We start from the raw sequence: 27,107 nt of genomic DNA on the forward strand, positions 1-27,107 counted from the left end.
CTCGGATCTATGACTTTGCTCTAAAATATGAATTAAATCATGCACAATTTGATTTCTAAAAATAGAATGGTTCCAAAGATGTTAAAATGTAATTTTAGTTTTATCAAGACACAACAGAATTACTAATCAGTAGCTAAAATCGAGAAGTTCACAGAATCAATTTGACAAACACTTGGATTACGGTTTAAGACATCCTTTGTTTCCACCATTTACAAGGTTTTTTGGGCATTACACTCCTCTTACTAACCCAATCAAGGTGTTAATAAAACAGAATGTGAGAAATATAAGCTCAAAGTAAATATGCCAGTACCTAAAATAAAATATCCTCACTAAGCATCCACCAAAATTACTATAACACGCAGCTGATGGAATCCTTGATTAATTCAAGGTTCTGATGTGCCTTGTGTCTACAACAGAGCAAGAATAAAAGCAAGAGATTTCATCAAACTTCCCCTCTCCAGAATTCAGTTTCAGACAAAGTAAGGCATGCAATCGAAACTACAAAAAATCCAAAAAGCAATGAAGAACAATAGAAAGCTTTACCGCAACTCAGGCTTTTGAATTAGCCGAACATCACCACTGTAACTCAAAATTACACCCAAATGAAAAACCCTAGAACACCACAAAAAATGCCCTCTCCCCAATAATTAGTGTAATACTAATAATCAATGTATAATAATATGTAATACTAATATATAAACAATAACATATAATACTAATGTATAATAACATTAATTTGTACAATTATTTATTTTTTAAAAAAATTGAAATCTGGAAGCCCAAATCAGATTAGTGAGAGCTCAAAATTGTCAAATTGAAATTTCAAATGGACTAAGAAAAAAAACCCAATAAAAAAGCCTAAATCTAACTCCGCTCAGACAAGTCAGAGTTGGAGGCTATTTGGATCGAAGTCGGATTCGATCTTCGACAAAGTCGCAATCGGAGTTGGAGGTAGGGCAGGGCACTCCGACTCCGACATTGTCGGTGCTCAACCCTACTTGTTGGAACACTTCATTATCTTAAAAAATATTTTTATGGAGTTTTGAGAGAGGAGATCGATAAACAGCTGAATAGAAATATCATAAAGTTAAAATATTATTAAAATATAATTTTTACATATTATTTTTGTTTTAAAATTTGAAAAAATTGAATTATTTTTTATGTTTTCTTAAAATAAGACATGGTTACGGATAACCAGTTATATAACCGATTCTGTAACCAGGTCCATATCGGATCTGAGTTCATCTTATCCTCCCATGTTCAATCCGTGCAGATAACGGTCCGGATTCACCTGGATTTCTAGGTTCAAGACCGAATTGAAAAAGATTCCGACCTAGTTGCACACCCTACTATGGTGGAGGGAAAGAAAAATCTCCACATGCATTAACTCTATAGCTTCGTGTTAATGGGCCCATCTTGGATATTCCAAGCCCAAGCCGAAACTACTTGCGAACAAGTAGAGGACGGGCTTGGGGTTAATCAATATTAGCAGCCGACAAGTCCCTCTCAGATATGTAAAAAAAAAAAAAAAAAAAAGTCCCTCTTAGATATTGTGATCGGCCCACTATTTTAATTTTATGAGTCAGCAAAATTCGTGGACTAGATCGAGTTGCTTTGATTTTCACTGCAAAATAGCCGAACCTCCCCGCCGGATGACTTGGACTCCCAGTCAAAAACTCTCTCCAAAAAGAGACGTGCAACGCAAATCGACATGTTGTTATTGCAAAACTGTTAACTTTTGAGTGATTTTGTAACTGATTCGAATTCTAGCCATCATCAATTCAAAGGCCTTACTATAGGCTTTGCCTTCGTCATGAATGTAAACGTCGCCTCCATACAAAAAAAAAAAAAAATCCCTTAAATTTATGAAGGATGAAGGTATGAGAGAAATTAATAGATAAATCAATATATGAAATAAATTTTATAGAATTATTATATTCTCAAGCTAACGTGTAAAACACACAATTCACATTACTTAAATTATAAATTTGATTTGTAATATTCAAATATTAAAATTTATCTTTCAAATCTCAGCTTGAGAATTGAATTTCTCAATTCTATAATATTTATTACTAGCTATCTGCATAATAAATATTTTGAGCAATCTTAAATATATAATAAATTTTATAAGGTTCACTTTATTTATGTATTTATCTATCTTAATTGAAACTCTCAAGCTAGTCTCTTTGGAATGGTAATTCCGACGTGTTGAGTTTAACGGTAGCTAATAAAGAGTTGATACATCATGACTCCCTATAGAAAGTTTCTGCACCGCATCACAAGATTGCAAAAGCAAAATTCCTGCACCCGTGTATGTATTTTCCTCTTATGAAGATATCAGAAGCCAGATATTAGGCTGACTATGTCGTGGGACCTGTTTCTTCCTTAATAGAACATATGCAGTTTCTATAAGAAATTAACACATTGACAAAATAAGGAAATTTTGTGTCTTCCTCGAATCGACAATAAAATAATTAGTACCATCAGTGGAAGGAAACACTTTTCTTCCAAAACCGTAGCTAAACTAATTAGCAAAACACAGATTAACTGAACAACAAAACAAAATTAGTTGTTCAAGCTAAAGGCTTGCATAAAAAGTCTAACAAGAAGTGAACCACATCCCGCCTTTACTTCGCCGGCCTGCAGATTTGCAAACGTAGCCTGCGAAGTAATACAAACACATATAATCACCAAAATTCATCCTCTAGGACTCTATAAAACTTTATAAAAGTATTAAAAAATCCAAGTATTTTCATTTCAAATCATTGAGGGGAAAACAAGTAGTCATAAGTCCATAACAGAAAAGGTGTATATCGAGTGAAGAATTTCATTTATGTGCCATTTCCTCCGGATTTTCTCGTGAATCAAATAGAGTTTAACAATAAGAGAAAAAGATAAGAACGTATGGAGGGTGAAACTGTTTCGATAAGGGGGTCTCATGGAAGAGGGAGGGAGAGGAGAGAGAGGGAGGAGGGGGGGCAGGGAGTGTGGCCACGGGAGATGGGAATTTTTTTTCTTCCTCCGCAATGCGGTCCGCCGTTGAGAGAATGTGGTGTCTACGAGGAAGGCCACCATTGAATGCTGTTATTTGGGGAAAATTGGCAGCGTCTTTAGGAAGATATTCTCATTGTTTAAACTTTTTTTTTTTTTTTTTGAAACAAAGAACCTCATCTCATTTATAAAGTCAAGAAACTACAATTTCTGTCGTATACAATTTTCTCTATAACTTCCTGTGGACTTTCCTCAATCCAACATAACTCAGTATCTGTAAGTAAAGCCTTCTTTGCTAGACTATGTGCAACACTATTTCCTTCTTTATGTATAAAACTCAAAGACCAATGAATACCTTGTGTGAAAGCTCTCTTTGTGTCCTCGATCAGTTGTCCATTCTCAGACTCATCTGCCTCCTTAGCTAGCACTATCTCTATCATTCCTTTTGCATCTCCCTCCATCATAACAGCCCCAAAACCCAGCTCCTTGCAAAGATCTATAGATCTCTTTAAGGCCTAGCACTCGGCAATAAAAGGGGAAATAACATGATCCTTCCTGGAGCAGACTGTGACCATAACCTCTCCATTGCTGTCCCTAATAACAATTCCTATGCCTATCCTCCTATTCTTTAGATCAACCACAACATCAAAATTCAACTTGTATATTCTTGGCATGGGTCTCTTCCATCTTCTGTCCATCCTATTCCCTTCCCTGTTTGACTGCCCTTCCTCCCTTCTATTGTTAGCCTCCTGATGCTCCTCTAAGGACACCAATGCCAATCTCACCACTTTACCAGGACTACCAAACACCTTTTCAAAGATAAAAGCATTTCTCCTCCCCCAAATACCCCTCATGATGGCAACAACTCTTTCCAAACAATCCTTTGAGAGCTTTTTTATCAATTCCATCCACAAACTTGTGAAATCTTGCACCTGGTTCCTCCACTTCCTCACCGGGCTTTCAGCTTCAGCCCACACGTCAGCAGCCGCAGGACAGCACCACAAAACATGCTTAACATCCTCCTCTTCTCTTCTACAGATCGGGCAAAGAGGATCCTCAATCACTTTCCTTTTGAACAGATTAATACTTGTCGGTAAGGCATTATTCAAAGCATTCCAGACAAAGTGTTTAAAACTTCCCAGCACCTCCATAGACCAAACCTTCTTCCACTACTCAGCGTCTCTATTCCCTCCCGATGAACCCCCTTTCCTTTCTATCTTCCATTGGACATCAGCATGGTAAGCACTTCTTACAGTGAACTTACCAGACTTTGAGAAGCCCCAAAACATCCTATCATCTGCCCCAAAACTGCTAATGGGTATGGCACAAATCATATCAGCTTCTTCCTTTTTAAAAACCCTTGAGATCAAATCCACTTTCCATTCCTTCCTCTCTTCATCAATTAAATCAACCACCCTTGCATCTACTACTAGAACTTGTACAGGAGATTGAACACAATAAGAAATAGGAGAAGGAAGCCATTTCTGATCCCATATCTGAATTTTTCTTCCATTTCCCACCCTCCACCTCAGGCCCCTTTCAACCACATCCTTTACTTCCCATAAACTACGCCAAATTAAAGAGGGGGATCTCCCTAATTTTGCTGCAGTGTAAAACTGCCACTTCAGATATTTTTCATTAAAGATCTTTGCCACCAGTGAATCTTGCCTCTGGACCAATCTCCATCCTTGTTTTGCCAACATGGCTCTATTAAAGCCCTCCATACTTCTAAAACCAAGGCCACCACCATCTTTTGAAGACCCCAACAACTCCCAAGTTTTCCAATGAATACCAGCATCTGTCCTATTGTTTTTCCACCAAAATCTTGAGATCAAAGCCTCCAAGTCACTACACAACTTCTTTGGCATCTTAAAAACACTGATAGAGTAAGTAGGGATGGCTTGCAGAACAGCCTTTACCATCACTTCCTTTCCAGCCCTAGACAAAAAGTTAGTCTTCCAATTCTAAATTTTCTGCCACACCCTATCTTCGATACGTTGAAAAGTATTGTATTTTGCCCTTCCTACCACTGCTGGCAGCCCCAGATATCTTTCAAAATTATCAAATAAAACAGCCCCAGCCTCTCTTTGGATCCCCACCCGAGTTGAGAAGCTAGTATTGGAGCTAAACATTAAGGAAGTCTTTTGTTTATTCAAAGTCTGCCCAGAAGCTTCTTCATAGCAATTCAAAATAGCCTGAATATTTCTCCATTCCTCAGCTTTTGCCCTATTGAAAATAATGCAATCATCAGCAAACATAAGGTGATTCACTCTAGTACCACCCCTAGCTACTGCCATTCCACGTATATCACCCCTTACTTCTGCCTTTTTCAGCAATTGGCTTAGGCCTTCTGCACAGATAATGAACAAATAAGGGGACAAAGGGTCCCCTTGCCTTAACCCCCTCGAAGGTTTTATAATATCCCCTGGCTTTCCATTTAGTAGCACTGAATAGGTCACAGAACAAACACACTCCATGATCAGCTTTATAATCCTCTCCCCAAACCCCATCTGCACAAGTAAAGCCTGCAAAAAAGACCATTCCATCCTATCGTAGGCTTTGGCCATATCTAGCTTAATGGCCATGGTACCCACTTTCCCTTTTTGTTTTGCTTTCATAGAATGTAAAAGCTCATAGGCTATCATGATATTGTCAGTTATGAGTCTCCCTGGGATGAAAGCACTCTGGTTTGCTGAAATAATGAATTGCAAAACCCCCTTGATTCTGTTTGCTATCACCTTAGAGACCAGCTTATACAGCACGTTACACAAGCTAATAGGCCTATAATCTTTTGCTGATAAAGGGGATTTCTCCTTAGGAATTAAGGCTAGAAAAGTATAGTTGAGCTTCCTATCCAGGGGACCTCCATTCAGCACCTCAAGAACAGCTTCCTTAACTTTTGCTCCAATCACACCCCAATGATTCTTATAAAAACCAGCACCAAAACCATCGGGCTCCGCAGATTTTAAAGGAGACATTTCTTTTAAAGCCCTCTCCACTTCCTCCTCAGTAAAATCTCGTTCCATATTTAGTTTCATTTCCTTGGAAACATTAGCTTCCACACAGCTAAGGCAAGCATCAATTTTCTCATTTGTAGGGAGAGTGGAAGAGTAAATACCTTCGTAATATTCTTTGAACTTTTCTGCAATCTTCTCCAGTTCTATCACAACCTCCCCTTGCTCATCTTTTATTTTACTAATGAAATTTCTCTTCCTCCTTTGATTAGCACATGCATGAAAGAATTTTGTGTTCCTATCCCCCTTTTGCAACCAATGCCTTTTAGCCCTTTGCTTCCAAGCTAAATTTTCCTGATCAAGTAATTTCTCCACTTCTTTTCTTCTCCTCTTTATTTCCTCCAGCCTATCTTGCCCGCCCCTTCCCGTCTCTTGTAGCACCCTTAGTTGCTCAGTTTGCAAAGTGATCTCTCTACCTCTTTCTTTAACTAAGTTTCTGCTCCAGTTTTTAAGGGAACCTCTACAACCATCTAATAATCTCAACAAACCTGCCATACCATCCCTTAGATCCTTTTTTCTCCCCCACTCATGTTCAATAACCCTAGTACATCCCACTTCCAGATCCCAAGACAGCTCGTATTTAAAACTATGTCCCCTTCTAATTTCCCTTCTATCCCCACTACTAGAGCAGACCAATAAGGGGCAGTGATCAGAGCATACTGTGACCAGCACCTCCACCTTAACTTCAGTATTCAAAGCCAGCCAATGATAGTTTGCTACCCCCCGATCCAGCCTCTCCATTACAAAAGTATCATCCACATGCCCATTCCACCATGTAAATCGATCACCTTTCCATCCCAAATCTGAGAAATTGCCTTTTTCCAAAGCCTTTATGAACAGGTCCATTTGTTCCTCACTTCTTAATCTCCCCCCTTACTTTTCATCCTGACTCACAATCTCATTAAAATCCCCCACCACACACCAACCAATTCCAGTCTCTGGTTCAAGAGAATTCAATAAGTTCCATCCTTCTCTTCTTTTGTGCACTATCGGATCCCCATAGAAACCAGTCAAGACCTATCTCTTCCTACCTCCTCCCTCATCAACCCATGCATTAATGTGTCTATGAGAAAAGTTGATCAATTCGACCATCTCCTCCCTTTTCCAAAAAAGAATTAGTCCCCCACTCAAACTGTGACGCCCCCAAATTCCGCTTGGGATCGGACGGACATTTGAAGCGTCGAGACATGCAACACAAGGTTACCTGCCCCCGTTCATGACATATAAGATGCAATATTTCTAACATGCATCTAGCATTATGCAATATTCGCAGCGGATAATTTTTTTTTTTTTGCAATACTATGCACCAAACTAAAATATCCCAATTACTTAAAACATAATTGATACATAAAGACATACTGAACAACTAAGATCACAACACTAGTCCAAAATGGTTGTGAACAAAAGAGTGCTGGAGATTGAACTCCACAAAATACATGTAGTAATCTAAGGTAACTACATCTACGTCGCCTTGTTGCTTAGTCGACCGTTTCTAGTTGGTCAACTCCTGGTTCTCCTTCTGATCCTGTAACAAGATCTACCATTCGGGGGGAATGGTAGTTGGGACTACCACAGTGAGATTTGATTACAAATCTCAGTAAGTTAACAAAAAAACTTCCACACAAGTTAATGATGCATGTATGGCAGTAAAAGTATAAATGCATAATTGAATCAATAGAAAAACATAACTTATCTTGACATATCATGGCATGAAATAATAAACATAACGTAACTTGACATAACATGGAGCTGACATAACTTGAACTGGACTTAAACTTAACCTGATGTGACATGACATGTACGTGAACTTAAAACACATGGACTTGAAGCATAGCATAACATGAACTTGAAACATATTCTTGTCTTATGGGATTACCATGATTACGTGAATGTAAACTTGAATATAACATAACGTGGAACATGACTTGAACTTGGATTCTTATTCAACAGACTTAATCATTAAAGTGACCATATGGGTGCTACACAGGTCCCCTTGAGCCGTGTGTCCCTGCCGATTGACGCATCACATCACAGGTGTCTATACCAGCTGTGAGTGCGTTAATACGTACTCCATAGTTGTTGTAGCCCCGCGTATTCTACGTGTCACAATTGCTGTGTCTCACGTAGTGTATGCTCCACAGTTGTAGTGGCCCCATGACTTATTTGTTCGTGCCACACTTGCTGTGGACACACGTAACATAATGTGTGGCACCATCGGCGTTAGTGCCTGGCGCGCTCCGATGACCAGCTAATTAGGCCCTATTCGCAACCTGTTGACTATACTTCATCAACCCAGGGAATTTCACACCTATTTAGACACTCCAGCGTGAACAAAGGAGTTCCACTAGGATATTACCCCATCCTAGCGCTTAGGGTCGTGATTGACATGAATGACTTAACTGGCAGACATGACATTTCGTAACGTGACGTAACATGAACATGACATAAACGTGACATAAAAGACATAAATCTTGACGTAGCGTAACGTGACATGAACGTAAGACGACAGACATGACATACTTTGAAACATAAATGTAACAGACAACATTTCATAACATGGCGTAACATGTGACAATGAATATTACGTGACATGAAATACATGTAACAAATGGCATACCTAACTTAACATGACATACTTGCAATATATAGCAATGTATAGCAATACGTGACAGAATATCTTGTGTAACAGATGAATAATTCATGACAGAATAAATTCTGTGTAACAGATAAATATGTAATGACTTGGCATGACACATATGATAATATGCATACATACAATTTAGTTCTCTTACTTATCACACATACACATTAAATTGATAGTAAGTTAAAAGCTAACTTACATCGATTTTCGCGTTTCGAGACAAAGCTCAAGCTCAAGTGATTTCTAAAAATTAGAATTTAATCACTAACAAATTAGGAATATGGAGAAATATCAACTTAGAGTAAAATTATCATTTTACCCTCTATATGTGAGAAAATGACCATTTTACCCCTAACTTAAGGATTTTGCATCCTAACTCCAAAAATTACCAAAATTTACATATCTTATGTAAATTTTGTCCTAAGCTCAAATATCAATTCAAAAAAATTTAAAACTAAACACAACCATTAAAACTCTATAGGTCCGAAACTTACAAGGCTATTTCCCTTGATTTTGTTGTAATTCTTTTAAATTTCAAAACTCATGATTAAACCAAAATTTTTCTTCTACTATACTCATAACATATTCCTAAGAATAATCATGTTTTGAATCATGAACAAAAGTCATCAAAATCACTAAAACCAGACTTGAACTTTTTGGTTTTTCTTCTAAGTTCAAAACAGAATTTTGTTTCTAACTTGTTTTGATCAACCTCTTGATCCATGACTAATAAAGATGTGATCTTCAAACCCAAACATCACATGGTTTAAAAAGATGTTCTAAAACAGATCCAAGCATCAACTTCAAGATCACATGGTTAAACATCAACCAAAACATAAATTTAGCCAAGAACAACATCACTTTGGCCTAACTGAATACCTCCTTGCATAAAATTTCATATCTTCGAAACTAACATCAAATATCTTCAAAATAACATTCTAACATGTATATAAGATGCTTAGGATCTTCCAATAAAAATATCAAAGCCATTGGAATAAGATTAAACCATAAAAGATTTAAACTTTCTCAAAACAGAAACTGTTTTTCCTCTTCCAGTTTCTAAGTTTCTAGACCTAAGAAAATATTTCACCAAAACTTTTAATCATGCAACAAATCCTCAACCAATAATCATATACACATGTTAACAGTACTCCATAAAAATTTCGGACCAAGATCTATTCATTAGCTTGGTCAAAAACTCCAAAATATAACACACTCTCCAGTTTATCGCCCAGAATGACCTTTCTGGGGTCTAAACAACTTTTTACCAATCAAATGATCTCAAAATGGAACGAATAAGATATCCACGTAAACTAGACGCCAAAAGAAACAACTTTGATGAAGGAAACTTTGCGAGAAAATACTTACAAAAGCTTCGAAACAGGCGTTCAAAAGAGGTACGAAAAACTGTCCGAGAGTATCTTTTGTGTTCTATGAAGGAAAAGTGTAAAGGAGAGTTGCTTTTCGTGGGAAGTGGACTGGAGAGCCTCTTACACAAGTTATGGAGAGTGATAGGACTGAAGTGAAGGTTGAGTGTTGGCCTCTTCTTCTCATAAAAATCAGTCCAAGATCTTTTCTTAAGGTGGAATGTAAGAGTGAATAAGTGAGGTGGCCCTTTTGCTATGTATTTCAAGAACCTTCTAGGCCCTTCTTGTACAGATCTGGCCAGCCAAGTGGGGGTAAAAAACTTAGCCATGAAGCAATGCTAATGGTGATCAATTTTGTGGGCCTTAATGGGCCTAAACCAAATGGGCCTAGATTTTGAGGTTTAAAGAGGATTTGGGTTGCTATCAAGCCCAAATCTAATATCACTTAGCCCAATCAATTTTTCAAGGTTAACAAGGTTGGATAATGATGTTCTAACACAAATTTGAAGGATTAATAGCATGTGGAAGTGATTTAATCAAGTGATTAAACACAATGCTAGAAATCGGATTAGAAAGGATTTAAAGGCCAACTTTAGGGTTTTGAGGAAACCATTTAGGGTTTCGATTTCAACAATGCTTTAGGGCTTTCAATTGGATTCCCACCATTTAGGGTTTCACTAGGATTGAAAACCTCTTTGGTCTGGCACAATTTGATTGATCAGATGAAACAAAGTTTTGCTTAAGTGGCATGATTTCACAGCTTGATTCCTTCAAATCCATCAAATGCTCCTCATGGTGCTAAGTGTCTAATATTATTCACTAAGTGTGACTAAGATCTTGCCAAGTGTCCAAATAAAATTTCTTCAATCTAATTTGGACATTTCACACTGAGATTTTGAAACACTGCAATTGGTGTGTTTACCAAGGTTACTATTCACTTCGAAAAAGTGAATTATAAACTTAGCACTAAAAATTTCTAAATATTCATATTAACTTATAGTAAAAATCTTTTACCAAAATTCAACCTCGAAGTGCCCCTAAAAATGATTTTACAATTTCCAACAGACGTTTCGTCCGGAATTATGAAAATAGGCTATTGCACCATAAAATCCTAAATAATCCACCGAGTCTAATGGCGTATACCATAATGCATTCTGACAGTTCAACCACCTCAAATAAATAAAACTCATATTTCTAACACTATAGTGAGTGATAACACTGACTATGTTGACAGACTAATGCAATTGGTCGATTCGTAAAAACTTATAGGGTTTTTACGAGATTCCTAATGTAAAAAGAAATTCCACCAATGAATTTCTAGCGGACTGTTACACAAACCAATGGGCTCCACTACAAAACAGCCCTCAAAACCCAACCTCCTCTGAATACCAATCGCTTTACACTGTTTCAGTCGTGACTCCATAATGAAAATCATTTCCGGCCTCTTCTCCTTTACCATCTGGCAAAGGAACTGAACTGTTCGGGGGTTGCCAAGCCCCCGACAGTTCCAACTAAGGGTTTTCATGGACCCTGGCGGGGCTGCTGAACAGCCTCCGCCAAACATATTTCCAAGCAACTTCCAAGAACCACCCATTTTCCTTCCCCTTCTTTTTTAATTTTCTTTGAAACCCCCTTATTCCTATTTTCTTTTTCCTCTTCTCTGTCCACTCTTTTCTTCCCAATATCTCGGCCTACATTAGCCTGTAAATCGTTTTTTGCCCTTGCCCTGTGCTTCCATCTTCCCTTAATAGAAAGCTGGTTTCCCCCCTCATCACTACTCACAACCCTTACTCCTTGTGAATCTGTCTCGTTTATCCCTCCCTGAATCATAAAACTACCCTGCCCCTCAGCTACCTCACTAGCCACTTCCATTACAGCCCTCCCCAAAATAACATTACATTACAGCCCTCCCCAAAATAACATTCCCAACCCCCTCCACTCGAGCAGTAGCCAATTCCTTCTCCTTCTCCCCCCCCCCCCCCCCTTATCAATTGTAGTAACTTCTTCCGTTCTCGCTTCTCCCCCTTCCCTCCCCTCATTCTCTCCTCCTTCGCTCTCCTTACCTCCATTCTGGGGGCCAGGCTCATAGTCTTTTGCAGTGCTGTATTCCCATCTTGATTTCTGTTTTCTGCCTCTTATTATGAAATTCTTCTCTGCTCTAAGCCATGAGCCAAATTGGGGCTCCATAGCTTCCATACTCCCTCCTCCCTTACAACCATCTGCCCCGTGAACCACCCATCCACACGTAAAACACATTCTCGGTAATTTCTCATACTTGAAGCCCACCCACACCTTCTTCCCATTTACAGTAATCAACCGACCCCTAGCAATTGGTTTTCTCAACGGAACCTCTACTCTCACCCTCAGAAATCTCCCCCACCCAACCCCATCAGGAGGCACATCTACCGCCCAAACTCTCCCCACGGATCCACCTATTTGATAGCCCCTTGACTCGTCCATGTACGCCATAGGAAGATTATGGAGTTGGATCCAGAAAACTTCCTCCTCGAATTTCATAGCGTCCGGTTGAGCCTCCGCATCAAACATCCGGAGTGCAAGAAGGTGATTGTCAAAAAGCCAAGGTCGTCCTTCCCAAACTTTTTCCAAATCGACAATAGTATGGAAAGTAATAACAAAGATGTTAGTACCTACCTCCTGGAACACTGCCGCTTTGCTAATCTTCCAGATCTTAGCCATCATTGAAGACAGGATCTCCTTCCCGATCACTCTATCCAAGCAAACCCTCCCTACCAGACTTCGATCTCCTTTACCCTTCATCGCTTCTTCCACTTCATTCACTTCTAGGTTTAGGCTTTCCTCCTCCGACAGCCGAAAGTTCTCCCAAAGCACCTCTAACCTATCAACTCCACCCCTCGCCATCGCCGTCGTCGACGGAGAAAAACAGTTATGTTCTTTTGAAGAAACCTAACTGACTACCTCACTCCACCTCTGCTCCTGTAACAGTCATAGAGAGGATACTAAGAAGACATCTTGCTTTCTCTGTTTAAACTTAAGAGAACCTTGATACGTCCTGTATATACATTTAGAAGTGTAATTTTCTATTGTATGTTTTGAAATTATGACATTTGTCAAGCCAATTTCAAGTTGGTGAAAGAAGAAATCTGATGGCTGAGAAACAATGCGTTAATCTGATGGCTGACAAACCCAACTGTGGCAAGTGAAGAAGTGCAACTACTCCGAAATGTGCTGCCGAGGGAAGTGCGTAAACCCCTCCAGGGACGCGAGAAACTACGGCCGGTGCAACAAACAAGTGCGGGAAGGGAAACTCATGTCAGTACGGATTATGTAGCTGCGCTTAAAGATGATCGATCGGTGCTAGCTCGGACTGGCACTTTTGATGATCTACTTGTACCAATTACTAGCAAACAGATTATATATGCATGATCGAGTATGAGCATGCATGCATGGATAGAATTAAAGTGATGATCGTAATATACTACTATATATATATATATATATATAGGCCGAATTAGCGTGCAAAATAAAGCATGGAGTATATCGTTTGATCTATGACGAATAAATCTAGCTTTCATATATAATTTAAAGCTGATCTAATATTAGTATATAAGTTGATGATTTTTTTAGGATATGCATGTATGTAATAAGGGGTGATATTTCGTTTTATATTAATTTAAACGATTTGAAATATATTATCAGGTGTGAAACAGTAAATATTTATTTGGTCTTTTTAATTGTTATTACTCTGATCTGATACATCATGTATTTGCTCTTAAAGAAAATAATTAATTTCAGTTGCAGTTGGAGATCAGATCAGATAAAAGAAATTAGGATGCTAGATAGAGGAGATCAGAAGTCATATGCATGGGTGGCCGGGAATCCAAACGGTTGGCTATGTATGCAAGGTTTATAAGTTAAATGCTCGACTACTAATTTTTTCTTTATTTTAGTATATATATCTTAGATTCATGTTAGGCGCTAGGCTGTTGTTCATTAATATGTATGCTGCATGCCCAATGTGATATGGGAATGAGCAAGAAATTAACACCATTAGTGACGCTTCAAGCCACATATTTAAGAATTACTTATATTTTAATACAATTAGAATCTCATTGAAATTATTATAAAAAATAAAAATATTTTATTCTCAAATAATACGGGATCTCATATACCATTTATTTTTATTACTCAGGATATATAAGATATCACAAGAGTGTTCGCCAAAACTCTTTAGAAAACATAGTTTATTTTTTTATTTTTTTAAAAAAGTGATTTACTTTCTTTTACATGTTGAAGGCGATGCGGTAACCCTTACAAGCAAAGCTTCGCAAAAACATATTTTTTAAAGGAAAAATATTTGAGACACAAAGAAATTAGATAAAGATAAATTTATAAATTAATTATGTGATTTGATGTAAAGTTATTTTTATTATAAAATAAATCTAATAAATTTTATAAAATGACGTCAAATTATTTTATATAATTTATTTATATAATTCTTTCTGGTAACAGTACTGACTACTGATAGGGCGGGGTTACCAAAATTTATGGTCAAAGCAATACTGTAGTATTTCAAAAAATAAAGCCGCCACAACTGCTTCTGAAATCTTCTGCGCGCATGTGACTTAACAATTACGTGGATTCGACGTATGTTGTATTGTCTATATATAGCTGTGTACAAATTTCCATTTGCTTCTATTAAAATTAATTTAGCGCTAAAACATTCTATATAATTATCTGTCTTAAATATATATATTTTTTAATTAAAACATAGATGATTAAAACTGTATACGAATAATAATAAATATTAAAATTAGGTCTAAAATCTATATCTATCTTATCTCTTAATTAAATTGTGAAAAATATAAATGCAATTAACATAGGGGAACACGATCCGTGTTAATCTAGCCCAACTTCGTTACATATTGACAAGTTAATTTAGCTGTAACAACTACAATTTTAAACATTTAAAGAAGATTTGTTGGGAATTAATTAATTAGTGACAAGTATTTGCATGGTTAAATTAAGATCAAATAGTCAATGCTGAGAATCGTATTATTTTTTAAATATATAAGAAAATTAAGGTCAAAATATATACTCCATGGAAGTGCTTCTGTACCGGTCTAGCTAATTTCTGAAGGATATAAGAACATATATATATCCCTTCTCCGCACGTGCACGGAGAATGATTAATTTACAACTCATCTTTTATAATTCTATATTAAATGAATGGTAATTTTGTACCATTAAAACTTATTTTTAATGAAATGAAATGTTTATATTAGTTGATTGCATGTAAAATAAATTGTAAAAAAATTGTAAGCATATTACTAATACCATGTAAAATTATCACTTATTTTAAAAATCTAACTTAATAAAAAAATAAATAAATTTAATTATTTATATTATATTCTAATTAACATATATCTCATGCGTAATGCAACCATTAGCTCCCACAGTCACATACAACGTACCTGATCATCAGTATATAATGTGAAAATGTATATTCTTATATATTATATGTAATATATTAAAGGTGGTCCGTCAATCATGGGAACTAATTACGTAGCAATGATGATCTTGTCAATCATAAAATAATATATATTATGATATATTTATAATATATTAATTAAAAAGACTCTTAATTAGCTAGCTAGCGAAGTGCTTGCATGTGAAAGTGAAACGGGTTTTTTTTTGTCCGCAGAAACAAGGGGCATGAAACTTGCTTTTTCTCTCGTGGCTTTAAACAAGAAAAATGAAAAATTCAACTGATCAGGCAAGACTGGCGTGCGTTGCCAATCAAGTCGCACGTACGACTTTGGTATACTGTGGAAATTAAATAAATCATGGATAGGACTACTCCAGTCAGGGGGTTCTTACTTTTAGCACTGTTCAGTCTGGAGCCCAGAAAACTGGATTCCGATTTCGAGTTCTGGCCTGGATCAAAATGGATTCAAAACCCGCATTACAAAACTAGACCAACAAGGTCTGGGTACGAGTTAGGGACCCGGATACCGGGTTTAAACCATGTACCCGGGTCTTTTAAAAGAAAACCTCGTTTGGTAAACCCCCCGAACTCACCTCTCTCTCTCTCTCTCTCTCTCTCTCTCTCTCTCGTGCAGCCGCCATTGTGACCCCGTCGTCACATCTCCTTCGCCGTCGCCATATCTCCTTCGCCGTCGCCGTTGACCTTTGCCTCTAAGTTGTTCTGGTAGACCCCCCGACTCACTTCTCTCTCTCTCTCTCTAGTCTCTTGCTCTCTCTCATTGCACTACGGCAGAAGCAGAAACCCTAGGTCCCTAGCCGCTGCCATCATGACCCCATCAACGCTTCTCCTTCGCTGTCGCCGCATCTCTGTAGCCGTCGACCTTTGCCTCTAGGTCGTTGTTCCGGTACTCTCTCTCTCTCTCTCCCTCCCCCCTTGTAACTATGTTTCTATGCATGAGTACAAGGTCATTGGGTGTGTGAACTATTTACTGTTGAGATGGGGTCGTGCAATGGTGGATGGATGCTTTGACCATCTATTTGCTGGTGGCCGTGTGGTTTTTGAAATGTTTGGAAACTTGTTTTTTTTTTTTAATCTGTATTGGGTATCAATTTGTTTATGGATTCGTTGATTCTCTTTTTTAATGAATCTGTTTGGTTGTTGGGAGAGTTGAAGGAAAAAAACCCAAATTTGTTTACTTCGTCCTTTGCACTCTCTGTATGTACTCATCCATGCCCTGTTTGAGTCCAAGAAAATTTCCATAAACACCACAGTTTGAGTCCATAATTAATAAAGTAAAGGCTTTTATTTAAAAAAAAAAATTCGAGTACAATCTGGAACCTGAATTTCTGGGTTTTAAAAACCCGTATCCACCCAGGTTCCGGCCCGGGTCTGACTCGAACCAATCTGGTCTAGGTTCTGGCTCGGGTTTGAAACCCGAGTTCCAATCCGGGTATACCCGGGTTCCCGGATCGGAACCCAGATGAACACCCCTACTTACTTTTTTAACTGAATCCTGATTCGACATCAATGAAAATTGATAGATTAGGGCAGGTTTGGGCAGAGATACAAAATTTTCATCTGATCTTATTTCTAAATATAATTTAAATATAAAGTTTTCAAACTAATCATTACAACTTTTTCAAACTTTCAAATAAAAAATAATTTTAACTTTTTCAAATCTCTAAATAAAAATAATATTATAAAACTATATTATTACAATATTTTAATTTAATAATATTTTTTATTCAATTTTTTCTCTCTCATTTTCGAAAACTTAAAAAATATTCAACTCAAACTATCTTACTGTTATTCACAAAATTCTTATTTTATGTCACTCCCAAAACAAGCTCTAAGAATGAGTGTTTTACTTTTTATTAATGATGGATTGAACCTTGTTTGTAAACGACCCATGCATGGTTACAGTACATATATGTAATATACCAAATCACACACACACGCGTGCATATATATATATATATGAGGAATGTTATGCATCAACTACTATTTACTCTCATACTCCCACATTTATAACATTTTTAAAGGGTGTAGAGGTGTTTTTCATAGGATCATTGTGAGCAGGGACGTCTCAATACAAATTGAAGTTTTAGACGAAATTTAAGTGAGTCATTCGTAATTATTGTACAATAAAATATAAAATACTATATAGAATATTTTCAAAATTTTCATACAGTTTTTGTGAATTTATATTTATAACAACTTAAAATTAGGCCTTTTTTGCGCTTCAATTTGACAAGATCTTAAAAAAAATTTAATATATAAATAATTCATTATATTAAATATTAAATTTAGTATTATGGGGCCTTGTACACATTGAAAACTATAAAAATGATTTAAAATTTTATTTAATGAAATGGTTTAAAAAAAAAACATCTCATTTTTATTTTTGAAAGCCTTACATAGGATGGAGGCAGTGGCGGAACCAGCAATTGTGTTGAGGGGGGGGGCCACTTTTTTACTGTGTGACACATTTATGTGAAGAGTAATAATAAATACAGTTATAGGTGAGCAAGTACTATGCACTTCCTTTGAAAAAAGAGTGACGTCCACCGTTAAAAAATAATTTTTTCATGTGAGTTATAGATTTACTTACTTTTTTCAAAGGTAGTGGGCGGGACTTGCACATTCTAGGACTGCCAACATCATTTCTCTTATGTAAATTAAAAGAGATTGAAAAATCACAAAAACATAACTACATATAAAAGTATATCTCGGTAATTTCCTACGTACACGGTACATGTAGAAATAAAATTATAAAAACACAATTTAATATATGTACATATATTATGTAAAGAATAACATGTTTCAGATTTTGACGATAATGTTTCATGGAATAATATTCATCCATTGTTAATTTTGTAATGAAATATTTAGAATTTATATTTTTCATATAAACTATCAAGAGATCTTTTAGAATGTCATCTTTTATTCTAGTATGTAAGCTACTTTATTAGATTTCATGCAAAATCTAAATATTTTCGTATCACATTAAATATATAATGCTATAAATGAAAGTTTAAATAAATTATTTTCTTACTCAATGAAGTCTAGAGGATAAAATCTCGCAACTATTTTTCATATAGATCATCAACCTTAAATAATTATTTTTATATTTTCACTTTGGATTTCATATTAAAAAGCCCAATATTGTATAACAACAAATTTTGGGATTCATATTAATAAGCTTATTATTTCTCCTAAGCTTAGTTTTAAGTTTAATTTTGAAGAGGCCACATCTTTGAAAATAAATAATATATAGAAATTAAATAGAATTTTGGGAATATAAGAAAAAAAACTAGAGAGAGGCATTTTTAGGTATATTAAAATCTTGGAAAGTTTTAGAGAGTATATGGAGATTATAATTTTTTGGGGGGAGTCTATTTTCTATATTTATAGAATTATGTATAAAATCTAGGGGTATATTATGTTTTCAAAAAGTTTTGGGGGGGCCATGGCCCCCCTCAAGTCTAACGTGGGTCCGCCACTGGATGGAGGCCTTAGGAAATGGCCTAAATAATCTTACCATTGAGTCGTCCCTGGAAGTGGGGGTGTTTTTCATAAGTAATACTACTCATCATCTCAATTCTCATCATCCTCTCATCATTCCATGATATGGTATTAGATGATTGGAAACTATTTATTTTATCTTATTTGTGAATTTATCATCTAATACGACATATCATGATCGAGATGATAAGAGTGATGAAAAATTGATGATGAATAGATTTTTTCAGATAATTAAGATACTCAAAATTTTACTTTTTTAAACCCCGATCGATCAAACTCTTTCCAAGCCTCAAAATGATGTGTGGCTAGCTAGCAGTACTATGGAAACCGAAGAAAATCAATCCAATTCTCCTGCCCGCTCGTTGAATTAATGCTCGTAAAGGACAGTCACAGGATCCTGATGAAGTACGTACCAAACCGCCAGCATGTACCTCATATCTGATTTCTGCTTCTTCTCCACTATCACCTAATTTTTAGTTTAATATTTCTTCCGAAGCCTAACCTTCGTTTACTTGAATCTCATGCATGTGACCGTTGAATTAGACCACCCCACTATCAGTAAACGGTATTAGAATATACAATATTTTACACTTTTTCCAACCCAACACGTCGCCTTTTTCGGCCAGCTCCAATCTTCTCTATAAATACCTCTTTCGCTCCCTCCATTCTTTCCCATCCAAACCATATTCATTAAATTCTCTTCTTCCTTTTTTCTCCACATTTCATTCATTCACATTATAAATTAGTTCCTTCAGATTGAAATTCTCTATTCCTTTCTTAGCAAGCACGTTCAAATACCCACGAAACATGAAGTCTATAAAGACATGCTTTGTGCTGGTCATTCTTATGGCTTTGGCCGCTATATCTCTTTCAGCCATACCATCTCGCGATGAATTGTCCCTTGAGGAAGACAATGAAACTACTTATAATGACGAAACTTCTAATGATCTTTCTCCCGCAGAAACTGGCCAGGAACCAACTTCTCTTCGAGGGTCCATCCGTTTTCTGTCTCAGATCAAACCTCGGGTCCCTATGACATGCGACAAGTACCCTAGGGTTTGTCATGCCAAGGGCAGCACGGGGCCGGATTGCTGCAAGAAGAAATGCGTTAATGTGATGACAGACAGACTCAACTGTGGGAAATGTGGGAAGAAATGCAAGTACTCCGAGCTTTGCTGCAAAGGTCAGTGTGTGAACCCCAGGTCCAACATAAAGCATTGCGGAAGCTGCGGCAACAAGTGCAAGAAAGGGAGTTTATGTGTGTACGGGATGTGTAGCTATGCGTAAATTATGAAAGAAATCAACTCCACAGCGTTCAGGATCAGTTGGCATGGCTGCAAACGGAGCTGACCGCTTCCCATACCTGCAAAGCGTAGTTCATTATATATGTTGTTTTATATTATGAATTTGTTAATGCGTGTGAATTAGTAACATTAATGGCGAACACTCATCGATCATATTTGATGGGCTTTGCCTGTTATTGATTATTCTTTTCTTTACGTTGTGATGTAAATGGATGAGGGACTCAACATTTCTAAAGTTCTTGTAAGAACTCAATTTGGGACTTGATTAAAGACATATATAAGCATGTGTTCGCGATCATAAAATGGATCGATAATATTTATTTGAGTATTCAACGTTAACTGAGTAATTCATTCGAACAAATATTAATTTTCTAGAACTCATATATATATATATATAAATGCTTATTTCTTTTCCGCTTTAAATCTTAATTAAGTAGCTATTTCTTGATGACATGATGTGGGTTAATTTCATGTTGCTGTAAACTTGTGAGTTTTGATTAGATATTCATGCCAGTTTGGATAGTGAAATGAGATAAAATAGTTTTAAATGAAAGTTAAAATTTGAAAAAAAATATTGTTAGAATATTATTTTTTAATATTATTATTATTTTGGAATTGAAAAAATTTAGTTATTTATTAAATTTTGTGTGAAAATTTGAGAAAATTGTAATGACGAGATTAGATAAAATGAAACTCTTTCTGTATCCAAATAGGGTCTCAATATGTAATTTGAATTATTAGTATTGTTATTAAATAATCATTGTAGTATGCTACTTAAGATTTTTCTCGATGTAAACATACGCGCAATGCATCTTATCGTTTTATGAATAGATTTTTTCTTAGGAAAAATCTAATTGTAAGTGATTTTGAGCACTAATACGTGCACCCACTCAATATGATTGGCCAGAAAGTAAATTTTATTGAAAACAATGCTAATTTAAATTTAAAACATTAAGGGAACAATATTAGTACGCAGATTGGTACGCAAACTTACTTGTACATAACAAAACTCTAATTTGTGTGATATCACCATTCATCCCAACACGTGAAATATTTAATTAAATATATATCACTACAAGAGATTATGTTTTTGAGACAAAAAATTGTCTCAAAAAACATAATTTTCGTCCCAAATTATATTTGGAGTTGAAAAAATTTCGTCTCAGATTTGTATCGGAAAGACCGTCTCAAAAATATTTTGAAGAAGAAAATCGAATTTTGTCTCAAAAAATTATTTTTAGAGACGAAATTGAGTGGATCCAGTTGAAACCGTTCGAACGGATAATTTTTTTTTAGATGAACCAATTTCATCTTAATATATTGTTCAAATGGAATATTTCTCCGTTCGAACCGAGAAGTCCATTTGAACAATATGAAATATTCATTCGAATTAATGTCCATATTTGATCCTGTTTGAACGAACGGAGTGTTCAAACAGATTTTATGCGTTCGAACTAATAAATTTTTTAAACGACTTGTGTTTGAACAAAAATTTTGTTTGTTTGAACATATATTTTATTTTCAGAAATTATATTCGTTCGAACGGTATTTACATAAATGTTGTTCGAACAAATAATTTATTGTTCAAGCATCCATATTTCTCTTTTGTTGTTTGAATGTGTTAGTTTTTGTTCGAATGTGTCTGTTTTGGTTCGAATGTAATTACAAATGGTAATTTACCATTCAAACTGGTTATTTACCATTTGAATTGTATTAATCATACAGATCAGAATTTAATTAAAAATATCATACTAATATTACACAATTTGTAATTCAAACATCAATTGTTCAAACGTTTTGGAACATCATAATATAAATGCAATGAAAGAAAAGATAAATTTGAAAACTATGGTAGTGGCATAGAGTTTTGGGATATCATTGACTGGAATTGTTCAAACACTTTTTGGTTATTCAACTGTATCATCTCTTCTAATCTTGCCTCCAAATCCGCTGCTTGATCTAATCGGGTCAGCAACTATTTTTCCTTAGACCTCAATCGTTCTATCTCAAATGCTGCTTCCTCCAATTCCTTAGTCTTGTCGTCACTCGATCTGGCTCGAGAATGAGATGATGATGATGAGGATGGTTTTACGCAACGTCTTAAGCCCATAAATATCCAGAACGTGATTCAAGAACTTGAGAAAGGATCTAAGTATCGTTGACAGATGATGCATTAGATGGATTCGCAACAGTTTCCTTAAGAGTTATCATCTTGTCCTACAAAAATAAAAGCATTAAAGTTATGTAAGTAACAAAAATATTATGTGACAATGGAATTAAAAAAACTTTAACTTACATAATTTGTCTCTAATTTAGGACTGGCCCAAACACCATCATGATTTTTGTGTTTTAACATACAATTGGGTCAAATCATAGTCAGCGAGACTTTTTTCTTTCTGCAAAAAGAAAATCTATATTAGAACTTAAATTAGAAAATATGTATTATATATTAATATTTAACTGGCACTAAAATAACTTACCATTTTGTTAGACAAAGGATGAAAAGATCAAGAACCTGCATGTTGATTTATCTTTAAATTTGATCTATTTGCTTAGTTCACAGTACTCTGTTGCTAAAAAAATATTAGTCTATATGTTTAATACATATGTGATATAATACTAAAAAAAGATAGCAGCTATATTACCTGATAAGCAGGATTTTCAAATATATCATAAATTTTCTCTCATTCGTTTGGTGGAATTGCTTGGAATGGATTTTGGTACGCCTTTATTATAGTACTGAACTTCTTATAATATGCATGGCATCGACCTATGTACCTTCGAAATGCATTCGACATCAATTCCTCAACCATTAATCGATCCTCTCTTCGTCCAAAATTAAGCTCAAACTCATAATTTCAAAAATTATAAACAATTAGTATAAATATAAAGTAACTTAAAAGTAACATGTTATATACTTAGTTGCTTGAGATGTAGTTTATTACCAAACATCTTGGGGAACTTTAGACCAGAGGATGTAGGAATCGGTGTATACGTGCGAGTAAGTGTATCAACATAAGAAGTAAGCCACGCTGCTAAATCTCTGTAGCCATCGATGTGATTATCAGGAATCTCAATCTTGATTTTACCAACTTTCCTTACTCTCTCTATGCAGACACCCCTCATAGTGCCTCTACCTCGGCGCTTGCTTACAATAGCTATATATACAGTAATTAAAGCATAAATTTTTAATTAAATTAATTTATTTTGTAGATATATTACTTAAATTGAGCATAAAATATGATATTTAATTTGATAAAATATCTTGTTCTGGGCCTGGTGATGTTGGCTAACTATTCATGACATGTGAACCACACAGGGAGTCAGCAATGGATGGAGATGGCACACGTGTTGTTTTGCGTTTGAGAGACATATCTATTTTAAATGTAACAAATTATTATTCAAACAAACATTACAGATATTTATATGTTAATATTACTTACAAAAATTAATGTTTAACATTCATTCACTATCCATTTTGCTGGACCAGTCGCCCTCATCCTCACTAGACACTTCAGTTGATTCATCTTCTTCTGATATTTCACCCTCAATTACTTCGGGTTGAACATTTTCTCTACGCAATGGGACCGTGTCATATTGGCTTATATCAACAAATAGATTAATGTTTACTTCATTTTCTTGATATGCTTTTTCATTTGCTGGACTATTAACTTCTTCATGTGGTTCATTTGCCTCTTGAATGTAATCATATACATTTTTTGGTGCAAACTTCTCCACTACTTGCCATGAGTTTTCATAATCTGTATCACCTAAATAAAAAACTTGATTCGCTTGGTAAGGGAGAATGAAAGGATCATCCTCATACCATGTGCGAAATGTATTGACACTCACAAAATAATCATCGTTACGCACTCCCAACCTAGGATTTGAGACATGTCACCAATTACATTTAAACAACCAGACCATATATCCTCCGACGTACTTTAACGCTATGATATCTTCCACAATTCTGTAGAAGTCAATGTTATCATCCCATGGCTTCCTTTGACCACGACTCCAAAATTTTGAGTTTTCCTATATCGTTCTCTATCAGTTGTGTGAAATTTATATTCACGCACCAAACATCCTGAGTACTGGATTACCCGCCTGGACGGACCACATACTAGAGCTTACAGTTCTGGTGAGATTTCTTCTGAACCATATTTCAATGCAACCTATATCAATAAATATTATTATATAGAAAAAAGTAGAGTTTAGTGGTATGAAATTTATATTATAAAATGCGGCTTAACAATAATACCGTATGTTCAAACCACGTGGCAAATTCCTCTTCGTGCATCTTTTCTATGTCAGTTACACCATTCGAGCGAAGTAGTTGTATATGTTTACTGTGCATGTGAATGTGAATGTTTAATCTGTATGAAGTTATATAATATTATTATACATAAACTTAAAGATAATGTTGATTTAGATGATCATCACTAACTTCAAGTAATGATCAATCTTTGCACAGTTATTCAAGACATACTATCAAACTCTTTCAAACTCTCGCCCACATAGATCGTAGCCCCCTTGTGTGCCTATGGGACGCACGGTCTGGGCAAATAGAGTAAATGTCGATGAGACTCCCATCTCTTGCCCACCTTCATAATTTCGGTCTGGTCTTGTAAATCTAGTATCAGCCCCACGAAAATACATTGAACAAAAGGTATGCCACTCATTATCAATATATGACTTTGTAATCGAACCTTCTGGACGAGCTTTATTCTCACAAATCGCTTAAGTTTTTTCAAAAATCGTTCAATAGGATACATTCATCTATACTGAATTAGGCTAGAGATTAAAGCCTTACGAGGTAGGTGCACAGCCAAATTTACCATTACATCAAAGAATGAAGGCGGATACAAACTCTCTAATTTGCACAATATTACTACAATGTCAGCTTCCATTTTTAACAATGCATCAACTTTCAACGTTCTACTATAAATGTCTCTGAAAAATCTCCCTAATTCTGTAAGAGCTGTACGAACCTCTTGAGTAAGCTTTCCACGCACACCAACCGGCAACAGACGCTGCAGAAATACATGACAGTCGTGACTTTTAAGATTAGTTATCTTCCAATCATGTGTTCGAACACATCTTGTCATGTTTGAAAAATAGCCATTGGGTAATTTGATATTCATAAACCAATTACAAAATTTCTTTCTCTCATCATTTGAAAGTGTATACCATTCGATGGGCATAAAAGCTAACGACCCATTATTTTACAAATGCAACTCCGGTCTTTTCCCTAGCTCCTTTAAGTCTTTACGAGAGTTAGCTATATCTTTTGTCTTCCCCTCTATTGATATCATAATGTATTCTCACATATATTTTTCTCAATGTGCATAATATCTAAATTGTTGTGTACTGTTAAGGTAGACCAGTATGACAATTCAAAGAAAATACTTTTTTTTTGTCCAATTCAACTCCACTGCTTGTCGTTTTCTCTTTCGAACCCTTGTATGTTTCCCAAATCTGTTTTCTGAAACATCACCCAACTGCATGATAATATCATTCCCAAATAACTCTGGCGGTGATGCCCTACGCTCAACCCTTTCATCAAACATCGCTCTATTTGAACGCCATCTATGATCATGTGGCAAATAACGACGATATCCCGTAAAACATAATTTCCTACCATGACTCAACCACTGAAACTGTGTATCTTTATTACAAACATGACAAGCCATTTTACCTTTTGTGCTTCACCGAGATAGATTTTCATATGCTGAAAAATCATTTATTGTCCACATCACTGCAGCATGCATCTTGAACTCCCTCAACGAGGCCGCATCATATGTACTAACACCCTGATCCCTCAACTCTTTCAACTCTGCAATTGGTGGTTGCAGATATACATCTAATTCATTCCCTGGTGACCTTGGCCCTAGTATCAATAGAGTCATCATAAAATATGGATAATTCATATACTTCCAAGGTGGCAAGATATAGGACATTAATATGACAGGCCAAGTAGGCCTGTTCAATCGGGCCGGATTTTTTTTCCGGCCCAGTTCGAAACCCGAATAACCGGGTTCCAGATTCCTGCGCAGAATAAATCCGGGCCGGTACCCGGATATACTGGGTCGGGTACCAAATTTAAAACCCGGAACTCAAATTTTAAACCTGGTACCCGGGTGTTTTTTAAAAAAAAACCTAGTGTAAAATGCAAACCTTAGTCCCTTTCCCTTCTCTCCCCTTCCCTCTCTCTCACATCCATCTCCCATCCCCCACCCTCTCTCTCTCTCTCTCTCTCTGGCGAAACCCTAGCCGCCACTATGTGTCGTTCTTCACTCCCCACCAGTGACCTCTCTCACACATGCAAAACCCTAGCCACTGCCGTCTTTCTTTCATTCTTCACTTCCCACCAGTGACCATGGGTCCACGATGACACGATCTATCTCGCCACTAGCCTTTCAGCAAATTTTTTTCCGATTGGTCTCCTAGATGTGTTTTCTAAGACCCTCTTGGGTAAATGTTTGCATTAATTTTTTATTTTGAATACATTTCTTTTGTTTCCAGATTTGCAAGAGGGTCCCAAACCAGTGGATGCTGGTGGCTATCGGGGAGATCTAACAACTTTTGGGTTTGTTTTGATGAGAATGTTTGAAGAGTATTTTTATGGGTTAGATCTGTTTAGTTGAACAATGGAAAAATAAATAAACATTTTTCTACGCACTTGAATATTGGGTTTGTTGTCATGTACATAAAAGGAAAAATAAATAACAAATTTGTTTAGATCTGTTTAGCTACAAAATGCTAGAGCCATGGGTATCGAATCCAAGAAGTTTTAAG

General features: G+C 36.0%; 3 protein-coding genes across 3 annotated transcripts; 1 reads left to right on the plus strand and 2 right to left on the minus strand.

Annotated features, from left to right (window-relative positions):
* Nucleotides 1-3,506: 3,506 nt before the first annotated feature.
* LOC108997512 lies at nt 3,507-4,142 on the minus strand. Its single transcript, XM_018973831.2, has one exon. It carries the CDS (start codon nt 4,140-4,142, stop codon nt 3,507-3,509), a length of 636 nt encoding a protein of 211 aa, XP_018829376.2.
* Nucleotides 4,143-4,160: 18 nt separating this feature from the next.
* LOC108997511 (uncharacterized mitochondrial protein AtMg00310-like) lies at nt 4,161-4,913 on the minus strand. Its single transcript, XM_018973830.2, has one exon. It carries the CDS (start codon nt 4,911-4,913, stop codon nt 4,161-4,163), a length of 753 nt encoding a protein of 250 aa, XP_018829375.2.
* Nucleotides 4,914-19,775: 14,862 nt separating this feature from the next.
* On the plus strand, nt 19,776-20,562 carry LOC108997543 (stigma-specific STIG1-like protein 1). The gene has a single exon (XM_018973857.2). It carries the CDS (start codon nt 19,813-19,815, stop codon nt 20,290-20,292), a length of 480 nt encoding a protein of 159 aa, XP_018829402.1. The 5' UTR covers nt 19,776-19,812; the 3' UTR covers nt 20,293-20,562.
* The last annotated feature ends 6,545 nt before the right edge of the window (nt 20,563-27,107 follow it).

Source organism: Juglans regia, chromosome 6 (assembly GCF_001411555.2).
Source record: "Juglans regia cultivar Chandler chromosome 6, Walnut 2.0, whole genome shotgun sequence".
In the NCBI taxonomy this organism is placed as follows: Eukaryota; Viridiplantae; Streptophyta; class Magnoliopsida; order Fagales; family Juglandaceae; genus Juglans; species Juglans regia.

What these genes read in the sequence shown, in the direction of transcription:
- LOC108997512 (XM_018973831.2), bottom strand. Translation starts at nt 4,142, where the DNA reads ATGGAGGTGCTGGGAAGTTTTAAACACTTTGTCTGGAATGCTTTGAAT.
- LOC108997511 (XM_018973830.2), bottom strand. Translation starts at nt 4,913, where the DNA reads ATGGTAAAGGCTGTTCTGCAAGCCATCCCTACTTACTCTATCAGTGTT.
- LOC108997543 (XM_018973857.2), top strand. Translation starts at nt 19,813, where the DNA reads ATGAAGTCTATAAAGACATGCTTTGTGCTGGTCATTCTTATGGCTTTG.